General features: G+C 46.2%; 1 protein-coding gene across 2 annotated transcripts in view; it reads right to left on the bottom strand.

Moving 5' to 3' along the window:
• Positions 1–20,230, bottom strand: part of LOC139373392 (exostosin-1c-like) — a 72,526-nt gene that overhangs the window by 1,652 nt on the left and 50,644 nt on the right. The window contains exons 3-11 of one of the 2 annotated variants that reach the window (XM_071113844.1): positions 5,740–5,833; positions 3,772–3,879; positions 2,422–2,541; positions 1,872–2,004; positions 1,491–1,609; positions 1,272–1,367; positions 868–954; positions 621–781; positions 103–274 (exon numbers count right to left, since the gene is read on the bottom strand). In XM_071113844.1, the coding sequence (XP_070969945.1) occupies positions 103–274; positions 621–781; positions 868–954; positions 1,272–1,367; positions 1,491–1,609; positions 1,872–2,004; positions 2,422–2,541; positions 3,772–3,879; positions 5,740–5,833 (1,090 nt within the window). Of the gene's footprint in view, positions 1–48; positions 275–620; positions 782–867; positions 955–1,271; positions 1,368–1,490; positions 1,610–1,871; positions 2,005–2,421; positions 2,542–3,771; positions 3,880–5,739; positions 5,834–20,230 lie in introns of both variants that reach the window. The other variant, XM_071113843.1, reaches the window with a different exon arrangement.

Here is a 20,230-nt window from a genome sequence, read left to right as displayed (position 1 = left end):
AATAAATAACTCATTGGTCAGACATCCAGCTGATGGGAGTGGCCTCACCTGTGGGCTGGGCAGCTCATTGGTCAAATTCACCATCGATGGGTGTCGCCTCACCTGTGGGCTGGGCAGCTCCTTGTACTGCTTCCTCTGGGCCACTTTGATTGGTGGCAGGTGGGTGACGGAGGAAACCAGGAAGTTCATGAGGATGTCCTCACAGTTGGAAGTGCGGTCCACCAGCGCCCGCAGTGAGGGGGGCAGGTAGTGGGAGAACAGGTAGTGATAGTACCTGATGGAGAGGTAATGGAAGGGTCAGAGATAACAAAGTGATCACTAAAATGGCAAGGAAATAGTTGTTGGTTGGGATATTGAACTGTACATTAAGCCTGGTAATACATTCTACGGGCAAAATGTAAGGGCTTCAAGTAGTAGCCACAGCTCATAGACCGTCTGTTTAATGGTCTTCATTGGTTTACTATGTTTTTCTGTGTGCCAGTAGATCAACTGATCAGCTGTACACGATGGTAGTCATAGAAACAGAATCCATAGAAAGGGCTTGGAACCTCTAACCCTGGCAAATTGACTGGTTCATTTGAATGGGGAGGCCCGTTCTATGGAATCTATGGTTACAGTACCTGTGGTAGAAGGCTGCTCCCGTCAGAACGATGGAGTATTCGTTAGTCCACTTGGAGGTGTACCCCCACGCATGCTTCACCGGGTCCCAGAAGTGACTCCTAGGGGGGTAGCCCACGATACGCTCAGGAAAACTCCTCCACACCAAGAAGGCAAAGTTCACCTGCGCGAAGAGTGAATACAGTTGCATGGGTAAAGTGTGTGTGTGTGTTTTCTACCACCGTGTATAGTTGTAATGGGAGGTCATACCTCACTGGTCAGCAGGACTGTATCTTCATCCAGACTCAGTACTGCCTCTGTCTCTATGGCCACGTTGGGCAGGAAACGACTGCTCGTCTGGAGAGAGGGGAATTGAGAGATGGTCATTTCCATTCCTTGTTAAGTTTGACATTGGTTGGTTTGTGTTTGGGATAATGAAGGAATGACAGGGACACTGTCCGCTCCATTGAGGTCTGTGGCACGGGGGGAGAGAGGGTGAGTCAATGTCACGGATGTGTGAATGACAAGCAGTGACAAAGGAAGCATTTTACTCCCATAGATTCAGTGTGGTTTGGGGGGGGGGGTAGACTTACAGAGAGAGGCAGACAGGAATGACTTTCATTCTGCCCCTCCTGTAGCCTTACTTGGGATTTGGCGACGTCATTGTCACTCACCTTCCTCCTACCGTCTGTCACAGTGAGGGGGACAGGCATGGGTGGCCATTTACTCCTGTGGGGCGGCGGCTTCTCACTGTTCCACAGGATGATGATCTAGAGGGGGAGGGAATAGAGTGAGACACAATAAGCATAAGGGTTAATAGGCTTAATGAAGCAATATGGAGCAGTCTATTTGCTACCTATGACCTCTTCACCAACACGCTAAAACACACTCACCTGTGAACAGTATTTGGACTTGGAGACCACCTGAAGCAGCTTCATGATTGGCTGAGACTGGGAGACCAACGGAGAGACGGCATGGATGATGGCGGTGAACTCTTGACCTGGACTGACCCCTGCAGGAAGGAACGAGGAGGATAAGTTAGTAAAAGTACAATCTACCATGTACAGCGTTTCATATTTGAAAGTAACATATTTACTGTAGGAGACAAATATTAGATTTGCTTTGTATACTTATGATTATAAACTTTATGAAATATACATTTGTGTTTTATTATAGGAGACCCTATAGATGAGATATAATTATATGGATGAGCCAGTTTAGTCAGGTAGGTCTGAACTAGGTCGGGACCAGTCCATTCTGGTGTGTTTCCCTACCTAAGCTCAGGTAGTAGAAGGGAAAGTGGGCCAAGTGTGTGGAGTACTCTGGCAGGACGAGCAGGCCTCCTGGTAAGGCATTCCACATGTACTTATTTCTGGAGATGTGGGAGAACACCCGGTCTTTGATTATCTGAGAGAGGGAGAGCGATGACAAGGTGAGCACGTTTGAGGGGAGAACGCCCTGATGTACCCATTAGTTCAAACCTGAATTATCGATGTCCATATGGGCTGGCCAACTTTGTGTGTGCAAAACCAAAGTAATCACCTCAAGAATACAAACGCAGCAATCTTAAGTACATGCACTTCCTCACTTTGACCAGCCGGTGCCAGTATAACAACAAAACACCCAATCCACAACAATCCCATACAAATGAATCTGAGGTCAATCCATTCTCTCTTAGTTCCTGGGTCGTGTTCATTAGAGCACATCGCAGCAACAAACAAAAAAATGCCACAGAAAACAAAAACAAGCATTGGACAATGGCCAGGTACTGTTTCAGTCCGTTTTCTCCCGTTTTGTGCTTAATTAACAGGACTCCTCACCTACCTCCAGTGTGGTGAGGACTATCTTGTCCACGGAGGAGAAGTAAGCCTCCCACAGCATCTGAGTGCGCTGCCTCAGAGCCAGGACCCACTCATTTCCCACTGCGCGCACTGTAGACGGGACCTGGGGGAGAGAGGAAGACGAGGAAGGGTGCAAGTTGAGAAAGAGGAGGGTTGAGAGAGCAAAGGTGAGAGGGCAGAGCAGGCAAGGTCGATGTTTTATCGCGTTGCATACAATCAGAATCTTCAGAATGAAATGTGCTTCATAGAACGACACTACACTGCCTGGTAAAATAATAACCTTTTCTTACAGTATGTTACATTTTTACCTGTGGCTGTAAACCTTTTGAACCACTTAAACAGCCCCTAGCAGTTTACACTTGACTCAACCCACTGACAGTCAATAACCCTTACTATGGAGGAAGATGGGGAAAGTGGTCAGGGTCTAGCTACATTATCTCAACCCATCCAGAGTCAAATCCCCTATCAATTGTATTGTTTTGCAAGAGGGAGAGCTTGGGTTCAGGAAAGGTGTCCGGCAGCTATCCTAGCTCACCTACATCTGTTTATAGCACATGGCTTACCTGAAACCAACATTTCAGGCAAGTTCCATGTTACATGATGACACTACGTTCTAGTAGAGGAAAGTAAAAAGGGTCACTCCATAGACACCAAATGAAAATAGCCCAAATTCACCCCGTTCATTCTCCTAAACTACTAGCTGATATAGGAAAAATACCGAATAGACTCACCTAACCGGTAAGCCTACACCAGGCCATTACTTTGGATAATGTGATTTGATTAGAATTAAATCAAGTTAGCCTAGCAGGGAAGTCTGCATCTTCTACAGTGATGTTAAAAGGCCAGTCAGGTAGCCTGTTGACTCCACCTTTTAACCTAGTCTACTATATAACAGCTCTTCTAATGATAGGGACCTGAGGAAGCAAAGGCCCTCCCTCCTCCTCTCTCACATCTCTTGATCTGAAAGAGAGATTCACCTCTCAATGGTCTCCTGACTCTCTGATGTGCTTGGACCCATTCAACCTCCTGTCACCAGCTTTATTCCCTCAAAATTAAATTTCCAAATCCCTAACCACAACCGCATGTGTGAGGGGGAGTGTGTGTACATGCGAGCGCACATGGGCCTAATGTTGTTGTGGTCAATTCCATTTTTAATTGTCAATTCTATGATTTTAACATGTCCTTTCCAAAATGAAAATGTTTTTTTTATGGGGGGGGGGGGGGGGGGTATTGGTTAGCTGAATGTCAGGTTATTTCCTGTATCAACTGGGTTCAAACAATTGATTCCAGACCTGTTGTGAACGTGTGAGACGCGCGCATGCGTGTGTGTTACCTGCAGTAGCAATCGCTCATCTCCTTCTATGACAGCCTGGTTCCACTGGATGACATCAGAGAAGGGCAGCTCCCAACCATTACTGAGCAACACTGGAATACACGCCGCCTAGAGACAGCGAGAGAGAATAGTTCTCAGCAGATGTACGCGTAAGAGAATCTATCACCTGGGAAATGGGTGGGTCAGTGTGACAAGAACATAAACGGGCAGGGTCAGTGGTAATGCTACCGTTGGTCATCTGCTCTGCTTGTGGTAGACGGGCCATTTTTCAATATAAATATGTTGTCTAGATTTCCAGTCTTCGTCTCTGACACATACCACCATAGTAGCAGCTGGTACTTCAATAAGGCAGTCTGAGCAGATAATGAAATCGATGACACGTGTGTGTGTGTGTGTGTGTGACACTCTCTTGGGGAGGTTGCATGAATCACAGCTACTATCTTGCCTGTCCCAGGAGCCCCTTGAGGCCCTAGAGAAAAAGAGATCACATTTCTGCTACGTCTCTCACACACACAGATTTAACAGACCCCTAGTCTGCTAATTAAGTACACTACACAGAGAGGATGGCGAGAGAAATGGAGAGAGAAGAGGGGTATAATAGATCATATTTTTTAAAGCTGAGTTTGATGTTGCCGTATCCCCGTTGTTTACTGACAGTCAGGTTTTTGATGTTCTACTTTTCTTTTTTCAGCTCCCTCCTTCAATCTCTCTCCCTCCCTCTCTCTCCAAGCTGCGGTCCTGGGTGTTGATGGTTTTATTTACTTTTCTAATTAAATCACAAGAGAGCAGCCAGAACCAGCTACAGACTGAGATCAGACGACTCCGACTGAGATTCCCCCTCTGGCGGTTTGAAGCTCCTCACCAGAGACCAGCCCTCACCAAGGCAGTCATGCAGACGACGCTAAGATACGCTAGGCTACGCTCCAGGTAACAGGGTCAAGCCAGATGTTGAGGCCTCCAGAGCTGACGTGAAGCCTGGGGCTCGCCTGAGCCACTTCCCCAGAGACATGGTGCTGTGAAGCGGACTGACTAAGAAGTATTCCCCTGTCTAGATCCCAGTGCAGCTCAGCATGTGGGCATATGTGTGTTGTTTCTTGGTTGTTTACATTGGGAGATGAAGAGAGGAGCATCAGGGTCAGTGTGTGTGTGCGTGCGTGCACGCACCAAGAGTTGGAACGCAGACAATAAGTTTCCTACCACATTTGTAATTGCACGTTCTTTTGTGGGCTGGTACGAAAAGTAAAAGGAGATCTTACAAATCTCAGACTGGCCCGAATGGTAAAGCAAAGGAGATGGAGAGAGAGAGAGAGAGAGAGTGGGGGAGGGAGTGCGGAGGAGGAATGAGTTAGCTGAGTGAGAGTGAGCTTCCCTGCCAAGCCCTGTGTTCAGTGGATTTGCCCATTCAGCTTAGATCAGCAGTGTGGCAGGCTGGCAACCCTATGAAAGCTTCCGGACCATTGAGAGACTCAGTGAGAGAGAGAAGGAAAGAGAGGGAGAGAGGGCCAGGGAACACAAGAGTCTGGGAGGTTCATTGGTAGGTAAAACCATGAACACAGCTCCATCACCAAAACATCCACATGGGTGGTAATTCCACACAGTTTGTGCCATATCATTATTTCTTTAACTACATGGTTTATTGAAGCTGAGTTTAACGAAAGACAAACCCATTCAATGTTATATTTACCAAATACCCCCCCCCTCCCCCCTTTTTTACACATTAGTAGAGCACATACATTCATACGACAGTGTGGCTATGATACTAATAGTGTAACTGCTAACACAATGCACGTCAATGCATAATCTTGTTCAGAGGTGTATTCGTACACGTAGCTTGGTCCCAGGAGTTATAGGAGTTGGCAAGACGGCACAAACAAATCCCATATCTGCGACCAACCATGTATTTTGAGCAGTATTTGGCATTCTTCCAGGACCATGCTAGGGTGTTGTGATCCGTATTTAGCATCCTACCTGTAGAGACTCTAGGAAGCGAAAGGAGCCCAGGCGACGCCCCCGAGGAACCAGGCAAAAGGTGGAGTTGTGGAGCAGCTCTTGGTAATCAAACCTGAGGCGAGAAAGAAAGAGTGGGATGGAGAGTTAGTGTTGGAGGACCAAAACATATTCTGCTCGCACTTTTACAGCGGGAACAGCATTCATTTTTACAAAGGCTCCATTTCTGCCATGAAGACCAGAGGTTCTAGAGACAAAAGACTATTACGGTAGGGTCAAGAGAGACCTATTGACATTATTCTTCTGTTAAAAGACCTACTCAAGTGTTTGGGCACAATTCTGGCTGGGGAATGAGAAATCCACAAGCAAACACGCCCACACTCAATATGCTGTCTCGACCTCGGTTATGAAAAGCCAACTGACATTTACTCCTGAGGTGCTGACCTGTTGCACCCTCTACAACCACTGTGATTATTATTTGACCCTGCTGGTCATCGAACGCACATTTGAACATCTTGAAGAACAAGCTGTACTTGTTTAATTGACAGGTAGCCTAGTGGTTAGAGCGTTGTGCCAGTAATGGAAAAGTTGCAAGGTAAAGGTAAAGGACAAGGTAAAAAAATCAGTCGTTCTGCCCCTGAGCAAGGCAGTCAACCCACTGTTCCCTGGGCGCCGATTATGGCAGCCCCCCGCACCTCTCTGATTCAGTTTAAGTGCAGAAGTTTCATTTTGAATGCATTCAGTTGTACAACTGACTAGGTATCCCCCTTTCCTTACCCTAATCTCCACCAGGCACAGCCAGAAGAGGACTGGCCACCCCTCAGATCCTGGTTCGTTCCTGCCTTTTCTAGGTAGTTTTTCCTAGCCACCGTGCTTCTACATCTGCAATGTTTGGGGTTTTAGGCTGGGTTTCTGTCTAAGCCCTGCTGATGTAAAAAGGGCTTTCTAAATACATTTGATTGATTTGAATAACTGGACCTGTTACATAATACAATTCGGTATTGTGTTTGTGTTAGAGAAACAGGAAGACATGGCCACATCTTAGCTATACCATTCCATTGCCACTGACTGTTGCATGTACTACATTTGTATGAACTACATGAGCTGTGTTTTGGGAAGAAAAAACCCCGTCTCTATTGGTTTGACCCACACAGGGTCAGCTTCAGTGTCCGCTTCTAGAGTTTTGTATTTTAAAAAGGACAGTCAGTCACACTGAAAGACATCCTATCAAATCCAACTGTAGCTACAACGTAACAGTACCCATATTCTGTACACGTTCCTCTCAGGACTTGACTTGAGGCTGTTGGTAGAAAACCACGCTAGAAACCATGGTATAAAGTGGCAATATTGCCAACTAAGATGACCTGGTCCATGAAGTCTTTATGTTCATAATTTCAAAGTATGGGTAGATGGTTTACGTTAAGGTTAATGCTTTGTGATTATAATTGCGTTGGTGGTCAAAGAGTGAAATACTTTGTTCTCTCGGGTATAGGCAGATGGGGATGATAGCGTTGGAATGGAACGTAGTATGGCTTTTAATCAAATCCAATCCAACTTTATTTGACGTGCATTATACAGACCTCAAAACATTTGACACAATGAGTTGCTCCATTCCAGCAACGGAGAGCTCCGTTGAACATTCCGAAATCATGGGCATTAATATGGAGTTGGTACCCCCCTTTGCTGCTATAACAGCTTTCCACTTGATGTTGGAACATTGCTGCAGGGATTTGCTTCCATTCAGCCACAAGTGCATTAGTAATTCACATTCCAAATGGGTTTGAGGTCAGGGCTCTGTGGAGGCCAGTCAAGTTCTTCCACACCGATTGACAAACCATTTCTGTATGGACCTCGCTTTGTGGACTGTCAGGAAAGAACCTTCCACAAACTGTTGCCACAAAGTTGGAAGCACAGAATCGGCTAGAATCACTGAAACGAAGGGGCCAAGCCCCGAAACCATGAAAAACAGCCCCCATACCATTACGTTGCTTCCAGAGGCAGTTTGAAACTCGGTAGGGAGTGTTGTAGTTTATTTGCTCTCTATTTATGTTTATACTTGTGGTCATTCTGGCATCTGAATGGATATCATTCCGACAGTGTTTTGGGTATGAACGGTCATGATTTGTTCAGGCACCAGCATCCCCTCCGGGTTATGGTGACTGTGGTTTTGTGTTAAGAACTGGTATGGGGCCAGTTGTGTTGTTACGTTCGTAATTAAGATGGGTAGGGCTGTGGGTAGGGCGAATTGATCATAAATCAGTTGTTAATAAGGGTGGAAAAGAACTGTTCAGGTTATGATGGGAGTTGACAGAGTGATCTGAAATCAGTGCATAGTCAGCATTAGAAATGCCCCCGGAGCTACCAAAAGAACCCAATGTTCCCAACCAACTGTGGCAAGCTGCCAATGTTTGGAGTGCATTCTGGTACAAAATGGGTACCACGCATCACCCAGGTGGGCCCTTCACAGTTCTGAGCTAGGCAGCTCAGGTGATCTCCCCACAAGCCCAACCCTCTAAATGTAAAACACGTTGAAACCCAGCAAAAAAAAATACCTCGGAAATGTAAGCCATTATCAAGCCAGTGGAACCTTTTTTAACAGCCCGTCATGTTGCTCACTGCTCTAAGTAAATAAACACGTTTTTTTTGTTCCTATATCCTCGTCTCCTGCTCTGAGGGCAACAGTCTTGCTTACACGCTCAAGGGGCGTCAGCATAAAATATGGCCGCCGCTAATCTAGCCTGTCTCTGTCTCGGCTGTACCGACCATTGTTTATTTACCACTCTGTGAGTGATGAGATACAGGCGCCGATGTTAGCATTGATTTGGATCTTGGTGTGAGTTTCTCGGTGAACTGTTGTATGAGTGTCACTATCAAGGTTGTGGTGTATACATACATACAAATCTGCGCGCACACACGGAAATGTGCACACACAAACTAACACTTGCAGCACAAAACACATTCACATAATGTATGCAAACATCCACCAGCAAACACACACACACACACACACACACACACATACAGTATGGAAGCACATACATGCACACAAAAGGCACAAACACAACCACATAATGTACACAAGCACCCTAGAGAATTAGGGTAGTGAAAGGGTGCATTGTTTTCCGTTTGCCACCGCTATACTGCAATGTTGTGCTGTTTTCCACCTATTGAGGGAGCTTAGCCAGTTCTGCAGAACTGCAGTGTGTGTGTGCATATGTGTGTGCGTGTGTCCGATAGTTAGTGGATATGAGCTAATGTGTGTTATTTCTCATGCAAGTGTGTATAACGTCTGTTTGGATGTACTTGCATAGCCACTTACCCATTAGAGAGAGACAGAGAGAGCTCTCCCCAGCATGTGGTGGGAGTGGAGTGAGCCTGTCGCTGGCAACCTACTTCATCCCACTCTGGGTCATGCTGATTTGTTCGCTGATGTTTTTTAATGAGCGAATTTACTTAATGCAAGGGAACAAATAAATAATTGAACAGCAGTTTGTTTCCAAGAACAAATGAACAGGCTCTCTCTCTCTGTTATTCTCTCTCTCTGTCATTCTTTCTCTCTGTTGTACTCTCTCACTCTCTTTTCCTTTCCTATTGAATGAGTGCGTAAGTGTGTGTGTGTGTGTGTTGGTTCTTCTATCCTTGTGGTGACCTAAAATCCCCCAAAGTCCCCACAAGGATAGTAAAACAAGGAAAATTATCCCTCGTCGGGACATTACCCACTTCCCCATGAGGACAAATGCTATTTTAAGCTCAGGTGTTTATGGTTACAATAAGTGATTAGGTTAAGGTTAGGTTTAGGGGTTAGAGAAAATAGGATTTTGAATAGAAATCAATTTTAGGTCCCCACGAGGTTTGAAGAACAAAACGTGTGTGTGTGTGTCGAGCAGGGCCAGTATTAACAGACTGTTCTCTGTCTGCTAACGGGACATGGAGCATGTCTCCTTTCTGAACTCCATCGTCATGACCCATTGAGTGTGTGTGTGTGCGTGCGTGCGTGTTTGCTTGCAGGGGTACGTTAAGTGTGTGTGTGAGCGTTTTTTAAATGCCTATCATGGGTGTGGGATATACAGTAAGTTACCGTGATCTAATATCTAAATGTTCTTTATGTGTGTGAAACGCATGATTGTATTTGTCTACCAGTGTGTGTGCACTTGGTATTGGTGCACTTGAATGTATGAGCTTCCACCCACTTTGTGAAAAAGTCTTGAACCACCCATATGTCGCGTTTGTAGCGTTCTCTCTTGTTCATGGGGCCTATGAGATCAATGGCAATCTTCTCCATAGGTACTCCTACACGGACAGTACCCATAGGTGCTTGGGGCTTCCTTGGAGGTCTGGCTTTAGCGGCACAGCTGGTACATGTACGACACTGTAGTGTGACATCCTCTCTCATTCGGTACCAGTAGTGTCTTGTCTGCAGCCGGGCAAGTGTGCGTTCCACGCCAAAGTGTTCTTCTACAGGGCTGTCGTGCATCTGCTTCACGATGTCCGTCCGGAACACATGAGGTAGGAGTATCTGTGAGTAAAACCCTGCGCCTTCGGTACAGTAGAAGCGGCGTAAGCGAATGCCGTCCTTGACATACAGTCTCTTCCACTATGCCATAGTCTCTGGCCCGAAAGGCGACATCCCCCGATGATGGGCGTTCCTGTTCTTCCTCGAGCCATCTCTTGACGGGGCCCATGTCAGAGTCCGCTAACTAGCTTGACATAATTTCTCAGTAGTCCATCCATGGAAGAGAACAGAGTCACTTGTGTCGGTGAGGCAAATATTTTCCACGTCCAACGTGTCCTCTTCACTGTCCCGATGACCCGACTCCTCGTCGAAGGCCGCTCCAGAGTGTGCAGGCTGTAGGATGGGGTCTTCTCCTACCCCCACTGGGCAGAGCTCCATAAAGTAGCTTCCAGAACGTAATCAGCTATGCTGAGGCCAAGGTTATACTGCACTTCCGGGTGCCTGAAACAGTCATTGTTCTGGGTAGGGTCCTGTATAGTGCAGGGGGCAAGTCTGGCGGCAGGGCCTCTTGGACAGGACGTCAGCATTTTCATGGCGGCGTCCTGGACGATGTATGACCTTGAAGTTATGCTTCTCGAGCCACCTCGCTAGTTGACCTTCTGGTTCCTTCATCCTTATGAGCCACCAAAGGCTGCTGTGGTAAATGTGCACAATGAAGAGTCTTCTGAGCAGGTATTGATGGAGGTGTGTAGTGAGCTCCACTACTGCCAGTAGTTCCCTCCGTGTAGTACAATAGTTTTGCTCGGTGGAGGACAGCCGCCGGCTCCCATACGCTAGTACGCGTTCCTCACCGTCCTGCATCTGGGACAAGACGGCTCCATCAGCAAAAATCATTGACAAATTGTTGCTAGTCCGAGGTCAGAACGACGAACTGACGGACTTCTGAAACACCGGTAGGCTGGGGCCGTTCTTGGACTTTTTAGAATTTTCTGTGGTGATGCCGTGTTTGGAAACGATGTGTTCAAGGTAGGTTACCTGTCGGGGGAAGAAACGGCACTTGAAGCGTTACAATTTCAGGTTGGCTTGGCGTAGCCGACAGAACACTGGCAGGCATTGGAGCATCTCCGTGACATCCCTTCCCAGGATGATGATGTCATCTAGATATACTAGGTAGGTCGCCCATTGCATTCCATACAGGACACAGTCCATTAGCAGTTGAAACGTCGCTGGTGCGTTACAGAGCCCAAAAGGCATCACATTCCGCTCAGAGGCCCTTCCTGCTGCAGAAAGCGGCTGCTTTACGGGCCCTGGGAGTAAGCTCTACCTGCCAGTAGCCTGACGCTAAGTCCGCACTAAACCATTTGGCTGTCCACGGGGTATCTAGAGTGTCTTGGATACGGGGAAGTGGATATGAATTCTTAACAGCACACTCATGTAGAGCCCTGTAGTCCACATATTGATGGTATGTCTGGTCCTTTTTGCGTACCATGACTGTTGGTAAAGCCCAGCTGCCGTAGCTTGGAGAGGCTACTCCAGTTTCAAGACTTTGCTGGAACTGCTGGTCTGCATTGAGCTACTTTTCGAATGCCATCCACCACGGTTGCTGCTTCACAGGTGGCCCAGGCAACGTCCGAATGTCATGCTGTACAGGACAGCAGCAGCACACTTGTGAAACGTGTGTAGGCTACCGGTGCTCCTTTTTTAAAAATGGGGTGCGCTCATAAAAACCGTCAGATTTATTTATTACAATAGACAACAACAACAAATGTTAACTTTCCCAAGTAATGGAATACTAACAGCAGTTTGGATATTAGAATATTTGGATAATTGCCCATCCCTTTCACATGTTGGGCACCTTACAACTCTTTAGAAAGCAGGTCCATGTGGATTGCTGATCAAATCAGATCTCATTTGTCACATGCACCAAATTCAACGGGTTGTAGACTTTACCATGAAATGCTTGCTTACAAGACCTTCCCAACAAGTAGCATGAGTACCAGTACCAGATCAATGTGCTGGGGTACGAGGTATTTTAGGTAGAAATGTACATGAAGGCAGGGTAAAGTGACTAGGCATCAGGATAGATAATAATAAGAGTAAAATAAAAAACAGAGTAGAAGCAGCATGAGTGTGTGTATCACACCCTGATCTGTTTCACCTGTCTTTGTGATTGTCTGTCTCCCTCCCCCTCCAGGTGTCGCCCATCTTCCCCTGTGTATTTATACCGGTGTTCTCTGTTTGGCTGTTGCCAGTTAGTCAAGTCTACCAGCAATTTTTGTATTCAGCTGTTGCTTTTCCCCAGTCTCTCTCTTCTCGTCCTCCTGGTTTTGACCCTTACCTGTCCTGACCCTGAGCTCGCCCGCCTGACCACTCTGCCTTCCCCTGACCCTGCCTTCCTGCCGTCCTATACCTTTGCCCAACCTCTGGATTACCGACCTCTGCCTGACCTGAGCCTGTGCAGAGTCAGTGCAGATAGTCCAGGGAAACCATGATGTCAGCGGAGGCTTCTGAGGGGAGGATGGCTCATAATAATGGCTGGAACGGAATGGCATCAACACCTGGAAACTATGTGTTTGGTATATTTGATACCATTCCATTCATTCCACTCCAGCCATTACAACGAGCCTGTTCTCCCCAATGAAGGTGCCACCAGCCTCCTGTGCACGACGTGTGGAATACAGAAAGTAGGCCTGTGTACAGACACTGCTGACATTGTGCACTGCAGTGTGCCGTAATAAAGTGTACTGGTGTGTGTGTGCATGTGCGGTCTGCAAACGCCTCACAGATGCTATTCCGATCCCCTGTGTCCACGGGGGGGCTGAGGTTATTAAATATTAAACATAGAATATGACGGAAATCCACGTTGGAGAAAACCAGGATCGAATCGAGCAGTCGTGGCAACAGACACACTGTTCCCGCCCGCATGCACGCCCACACAAATGTCACACACACACATCTCATTTTCGATGTCACTGTCCTCTGTCGGTATTTTTTACTCTCTCATAAACACTCACATCCACAAACAATCTGAAGATTGTTTCAAGCTATACATATTTTCTCTACTAAACAGATAGACCACACACACAAATGCACAACACTCACAAACATGGTACACAGATGGTACCCGTGCACACAGCACGGCAGCTTCTGTCAGCATGCTGAGGCCCAGGGCTCACTGTTGTACGGCTATCACCAAAAGGATGTTTAAAAAGTATGCAGCACAGTGACTCACTCACTATGTGTGGGTTGTGTACGAATGAAGGTCTGTTTGTTAAGTGTGAACTCGTGCATGTCTCTCTCCTCCCTCATCTTCCCTCTCTTCTCCCTCATTTCCTCTCTCTTCTCCCTTCCCTCTTTCTTCTCCCTCTTTCACTCTCAATTTCCCTCGTTCTTGCTCTCTTCGCCCTAATCTTCCCCCTCTATTCTCTCATCTTCACCCTCTATTCTCTCATCTTCCCTCTCTCTTCTCCCTCATCTTTTCCCTCCCTCTATTCCCTTCTCTGTGGTCACGGGCCCCATATGAAACATTGATAAGGTAATGAAGCAGAATAAAGGGGGGAGTATTGAGCCGATACAGATGGACACACATGGAGGGGGCACGACCAGTTGATTGACAGCGGCTGCTGGTCAGTTAATACCACCCCACATTTCTTTCTAGCAAAGGTCAGATGTCAGTGACGTGTGTGTCTGACGGGCAGTATGGATTAGCTAAATAGTCAATACCGTGCATGCTCTGTTCACCTCGGCGGACACAAAACAAACTGAAGGGCTAACCCTGAGACGCATACCGTGCACACACACACACACACCACTGCCATACAGTACTTCTACACCCATCATACAGTTCATATGGACTTTAACGTTAATCCCAACACATACAACAGCCATAATACTGTCCCTGCCACACTGCAACAATGGCAGAATGTATTAGTGATGATACAGTCTGAGAAGTACTACTCATACTCCAACCATGCACTGTCTGTCCAGCATACATATGTCACTACAGCCCACAGTGCTGCCTCCATCCATATTCCATACTGCAGTAGACTGGACATTTCTGCTTCCAGAGAGAGAGAGGGGGGAGACAGAAAGAGAGAGCACAGGATGTGGCCAGCTGTTAATGCCTCTGGGACAGCCCCAGCACCACACACAGAGGAAAGAAATGGGGAATGAGTGAGAGGGAGAGAAATAGTGGATAGAAAGACGAACAGAATTTGCGGGAGAGACAGAGCAATGAATAGAAAGAGAGGAATATGATGTGTGTGTGTGAGAAGGAGGCATTTTGTAGCAATTTATATCTGATGGCTATGGGTCAAGCTCAGGGTTACACCCTACACAGAACATGCCTAAGATAATACAGTTGGAGAGACCGAGAGAACGAGGTGGAGCGAGAGAGCAGAGAGGGAGGCAGAGAGAGAGACCGAGGCAGTGAGCGACCGAAGGAGAGATGGAGAGAGGGAAAGGTTTTATAGGCAGTTAAGGTTTCAATGTGCAGAGAAATAAGCTCTCCGAGTATCCTCTTACATGAGAGAGAATCTCCGCTTCCACTGCAAACGGAAAATGCCAATAGGTTGCTGTGCATTATTACTCAAGACTTTCAGAGTGACAGGTGCATGTTTATGCTCAGTGTGTTTGTTTATATGTGTGCATGTGTTCGCATCATCTCCTGCTGTGTGTAAGTCTTTGTGTGTGGGCACGTCACGGTGTGTGCAGATGTTTAATCCCATCTTGTATACAGTATGTCTGTATCTTCTATGGATGCCCCCCCCTCCCCCATGCGACAGTTGCAGAAGCCAGACAGATAAGCCTGTCTCTCCTGTTTTCCCTCCCTCCCTCTGTTCCTCCCTCCCATCTATCTATCTCTCTGTCTGTCTGTCTGGCTTCTGTCCAAGTCCTCCCTTGACACAGACGTTGTCGCTATGATTGATATATTACTCAATGCGTCTTCCGACTAAGACGAGGCTAACAACCGCAGCAAGCCAAAATATCAGAGCTTAGACAGCATCTTCTTTATCTATTTTCATTTGATTGCCTTATCTAAAAAGGGAAATTGTCATAATGATTTATTTACACTGAACAAAGATATAAACGCAACAATTTTACTGAATTACAGTTCATATAAGTAAATCAGTCAATTGAAATACATTCATTAGGCCCTGAAACATGGATTTCACATGACTGGGAATACAGATAAGCATCTGTTGGTCACGGATACCTTAAAGGTAGAAGTGTGGATCAGAAAACTAGTCAGTATCTGGTGTGACCACCATTTGCCTCATGCAGTGCGACATCTCCTTCGCATAAAGTTGATCAGGCTGTAGATTGTGGAATGTTGTCCCACTCCTCTTCAATGGCTGTGTGAAGTTGCGGGATATTGGTGGGAACTGGAACACGCTCCCGTACATGTCGATCCAGAGCATCCCAAACATGCTCAATGGGTGACATGTCTGGTGAGTATGCAGGCCATGGAAGAACTGGAACATTTTCAGCTTCCATGAATTGTGTACAGATCCTTGCGACATGGGGCTGTGCATTATCATGCTGGATGGAACATGAGGTGATGGCGGCAGATGAATGGCACGACAATGGGCTTTAGGATCTTGTCATGGTAACTGTGTATTCAAATTGCCATCAATAAATGAAATCGTTGTCCGTAGCGTATGCTTGCCCATACCATAACCACACCGCCACCATTGGGCAGTGTTCACAATGTTGACATCAGCAAACCGCTCGCCTACACGACGCCATACACACGGTCTGCCATCTGCCCGGTACAGTTGAAACCGGGATCCATCTGTGAAGAGCACACTTCTCCACTTCGCCAGTGGCCATCGAAGGTGAGCATTTTCCCACTGAAGTTGTTTACGATGTCGAGCTGCAAAGACCCTGGAGAAGACAACGAGCAAGCAGATGAGCTTCCCTGATATGATTTCTGACAGTTTAAGAAATTCTTCGGTTGTGCAAACCAACAGTTTCATCAGTTGTCCGGGTGGTGGGTCTCAGACGATCCCGTAGTTGAAGAAGCCGCATGTGGAGGTCTTGGGCTGGTGTAGTTACACGTGTTCTGCGGTTGTGAGGCCGGTTGGACGTACTGCCAAATTGTCTAAAATGACGTTGGAGGCGGCTTATGGTAGAGAAATTAACATTCAATTCTTTGGCAACGGCTCTGGTGGACATTCCTGTAGTCAGCATGCCAATTGCAAACTCTTGAGACATCTGTGGCATTGTGTTGTGTGACGACAACTATACATTTTAGTGGCCTTTTATTGTCAACAGCACAAGGAGCACCTGTGTAATGATCAATGGTGTTTAATCAGCTGCTTGATATGCCGCACCTGTCAGGTGGGTAGATTTATCTTGGCAAAAGAGAAATGCTCACTGACAGGGATGTCAACACATTTGTAATAAACAATATCTTTGTGCTGATGGAAAATGTACGGGGTCTTTTACTACAGCTCATGAAACATGGGAGCGACACGTTGCGTTTATGGTTTTGTTCAGTGTTTTTATTGAACACGGATAATGATCCACATTTAAGAAGGAATGGAGATGTGACGGTGTCAAAGTTAGCTCAATTCCGTGGGTGGTCACTAGGATATCTGCTATTGATGTTTGTTGAAGCTGTGTTAGTGCCTGCCGTTCCCCTGTGATTGGTTTATCTAAGAGCTATGCTAATTGCTCTGTTTCTCTGTGTTGTTTTTGAACATAAAAACATAGCCAATTTCCACCAGGGATAATAAAGTTATATTGGATTGGATAGCATCCACACATATATTATACAAGTATAACATTGTCTATCATCCATATTAGTGGCGGACGTGCAAATTTAATGTAAAATGTGACCCGTGGATGTTTATGAACTTAATTACTCCTACACATGAAGTAAAGCCATTTGAGACTGGGTTTAGCGCTGCATAAATGTACCCATTTTATCCTTTTGAATACAGTGCATTTAGCAAAACGTAAGTGCAGGAACTCCTGCATAAAAGATAAGCTATATTGTACAGGCAATGTATGACAACATGAATTGCGCTGATGTTTTATGTCATCCTCTGATCTACAGTGCCTTGCGAAAGTATTCGGTATATTTGAACTTTGCGACCTTTTGCCACATTTCAGGCTTCAAACATAAAGATATAAAACTGTATTTTTTTGTGAAGAATCAACAACAACACAATCATGAAGTGGAACGACATTTATTGGATATTTCAAACTTTTTTAACAAATCAAAAACTGAAAAATTGGGCGTGCAAAATTATTCAGCCCCCTTAAGTTAATACTTTGTAGCGCCACCTTTTGCTGCGATTACAGCTGTAAGTCGCTTGGGGTATGTCTCTATCAGTTTTGCACATCGAGAGACTGACATTTTTTCCCATTCCTCCTTGCAAAACAGCTCGAGCTCAGTGAGGTTGGATGGAGAGCATTTGTGAACAGCGGTTTTCAGTTCTTTCCACAGATTCTCGATTGGATTCAGGTCTGGACTTTGACTTGGCCATTCTAACACCTGGATATGTTTATTTTTTAACCATTCCATTGTACTGTAACTACTGCACATGGTAGAGATTGATTGACCACTGTTTGGCAGACCGATGTCCAGCCCAGTTTCCCAGTGGATCCCATCCCAGCCTGTATAGTATACCCATAACTTAGGGTATTACAGAGGTCTTGAACTACAGCTGCTCTCTAGTAGAAACCACACAGAGCTTAGTTCATATCCTCACTGCTATTTGATCTGGACATAGTACTTAGATCCACATATACACAAATACAGTCCATCCTGTCATGACACACAATCCACTCTCTTCTCTCTGTGGAGAGGGGGGGGGGGATCGGGATCTGTGTGTGTGTGTGTGTACGTACATCAGTGCCTTTTTTCTTTTAACGCCTATCTCCATTTCTCTCGGTCTCTCTTTCATTCTCCTCCATCTCACTTTCTCTCCCTCTCTCCCCATCTCTCAATTCAATTCTGTAGACTTTGACATGGTAAGTTAAGTAACTTTTACATAGGTCGAAGTACACGTTTAACAGCAATGGTGGGACCAACAGCAATAAGGCATCAATAATACTAGTAGTAGTGGAAATGGCATTACCATTAACAGCAGCTACAACAACAATATTAATGACAATAATAATAGATGAAAGCAATAGTAGTAGGCCAGTCTCAACATGACTGAGAAGACACATGGCATGGTATGAAAGCCAGAACAAAACGGCCAATATTATTGACGTTATATTGCTCTTCTTACTGTCCGTCCCTCAGGTTATGGCGGGCGGGCACATTTTCACCTAATAATTACGAAATGTTTTCATCATCACTTAGTTGCAAATCCTTTGTACTGGATTATAATTTGGGGAAAGAAAGATTCTCTTAAGTCTAAGTATTTGCCACAGTGTAATAGGAAATGCAGTTCTGTCTCTCTGGGCAGTCGGGTTTGCCTGTGACGACCGTTCTCTGTGGCCAGACTGTGCTCACTGAGTCTGTGCCTAGTCAGTGTTTTACTCCGTTTTCGATCTGCCACCGTGGTCAGGTCGTCTGCCTGTTTAGACCCAAATAGCATCGAAGTTCTGTGGTGTCTTTCCAATAGGTGTTTTATTTTTGCTCTGTGATAATTTGGTTGGGCCAGATTTCCTGAGTGTTGTCCTGAGGCTATATGGGGTTGGTTTGGGTTAGTGAACTGAGCCTCAGAACCAGCTGGCTGAAGGGACTCTTCGATCTCTTGACATTGCACACGGAGTATACCAAACATTAGGAACGCCTTCCTGATATTGAGTTACATCGCCCCCGTTTGCCCTCAGAACAGACTCCATTTTTCGGGGAAAGCGTTCCACAGGGATTCTGGCCCATGTTGACTCCAGTGCTTCCCACAGTTGTGTCATGTTGGCTGGATGTCCCTTTGGGTGGTGGACCATTCTTGATACACACAAGAAACTGTTGAGTGTGAAAAACCCAGCAGCGTTGCAGTTCTTGACACAAACCACTGCGCCTGGCACCTACTACCATACGCCGTTCAAAGACACTTAAATCTTTTGTCTTGTCCATTCACCCTTTGAACGGCACACAATCCATGACTCAATTGTTTCAAGGCTTAAAAATCCTTCTTTAACCTGTCTCCTCCACTTCATCTACACCGCCTGAAGTGGATTTAACAAGTGACATCAATAAGGGATCATAGATTTCACCTGGATACACCTGGTCAGTCTGTCATGGAAAGAGCAGGTGTTCTTAATGTTTTGTACACTCAGTGTAGGGCTTGTGTGATGACATTTTCCAGGGTCGCTTGTTTTTAGATGGTTGTAAAATTTCATTCCTCTTTTTTCAATTCGAATAAGGAAGGGGTATTGGCCCAATTGTGCTCTACATTTAGTTATTTTGAGGTTCTCTCTGCATTTGAAATACAGTCTAGCAAAACTCTAGCATGCAGTATTTCGATTGGATGTTTGTCCCATTTGGTAAATTCATTATGTGGACCCCATACTTCGCTGCCATATAGAGCGGAGGGGTCAGTCCAGGTGGAGGGTGGGATGGTGGGCCAGGTGTACATTGGGTCGCAGGGCACAATCCCGGGAGAGGCTGGCGTTTATTCTTTAGATTGTGGCAGGGTGGAAGTCCTTCCTCTGTAGAAGGGTGGAAGCCACAATCCTTGAGTTGGGGAAGATTCCGGAGGCCTTCTCAATCACTCCCCGTAGTGAAGTGGCCACCCTCTCCTGCTGAAGACGCAGGTCGTTGCTTCCGGTGTGTATGATTATGTGGCTTGGCGACCCGAGATGGGCCTTATCAAGCAGCTCCATGGTACTCTGCGTTGTTGGGCACCACACCTTTCGCCTTTTGTGTCGAGGGGAAAAGTTTATTCTCCTGAACAAACTTCCCATTTGAGTCCAGCAACAGGACAATATCAGTGTGTCTTCTGGACTAGAGGGGATAGAGTTTGGGCTGGTGGGTGTTCAGGCTGGTCTGTGCCGCGGTCAGCGGGATGCTGTTCTGTGAGCTGGGGTGAGGCGTGCAGCAGGCAGGGCTTGGGAGGCCTGATTGGTTGGAGTGGGCTCCAATGTTGTGTGAGG

This window comes from Oncorhynchus clarkii, chromosome 18 (genome assembly GCF_045791955.1).
Source record: "Oncorhynchus clarkii lewisi isolate Uvic-CL-2024 chromosome 18, UVic_Ocla_1.0, whole genome shotgun sequence".
NCBI classification, from domain to species: Eukaryota; Metazoa; Chordata; class Actinopteri; order Salmoniformes; family Salmonidae; genus Oncorhynchus; species Oncorhynchus clarkii.
Note: the sequence above shows the minus strand (reverse complement) of the source record. Positions and strands in the feature narration are given on the sequence as shown.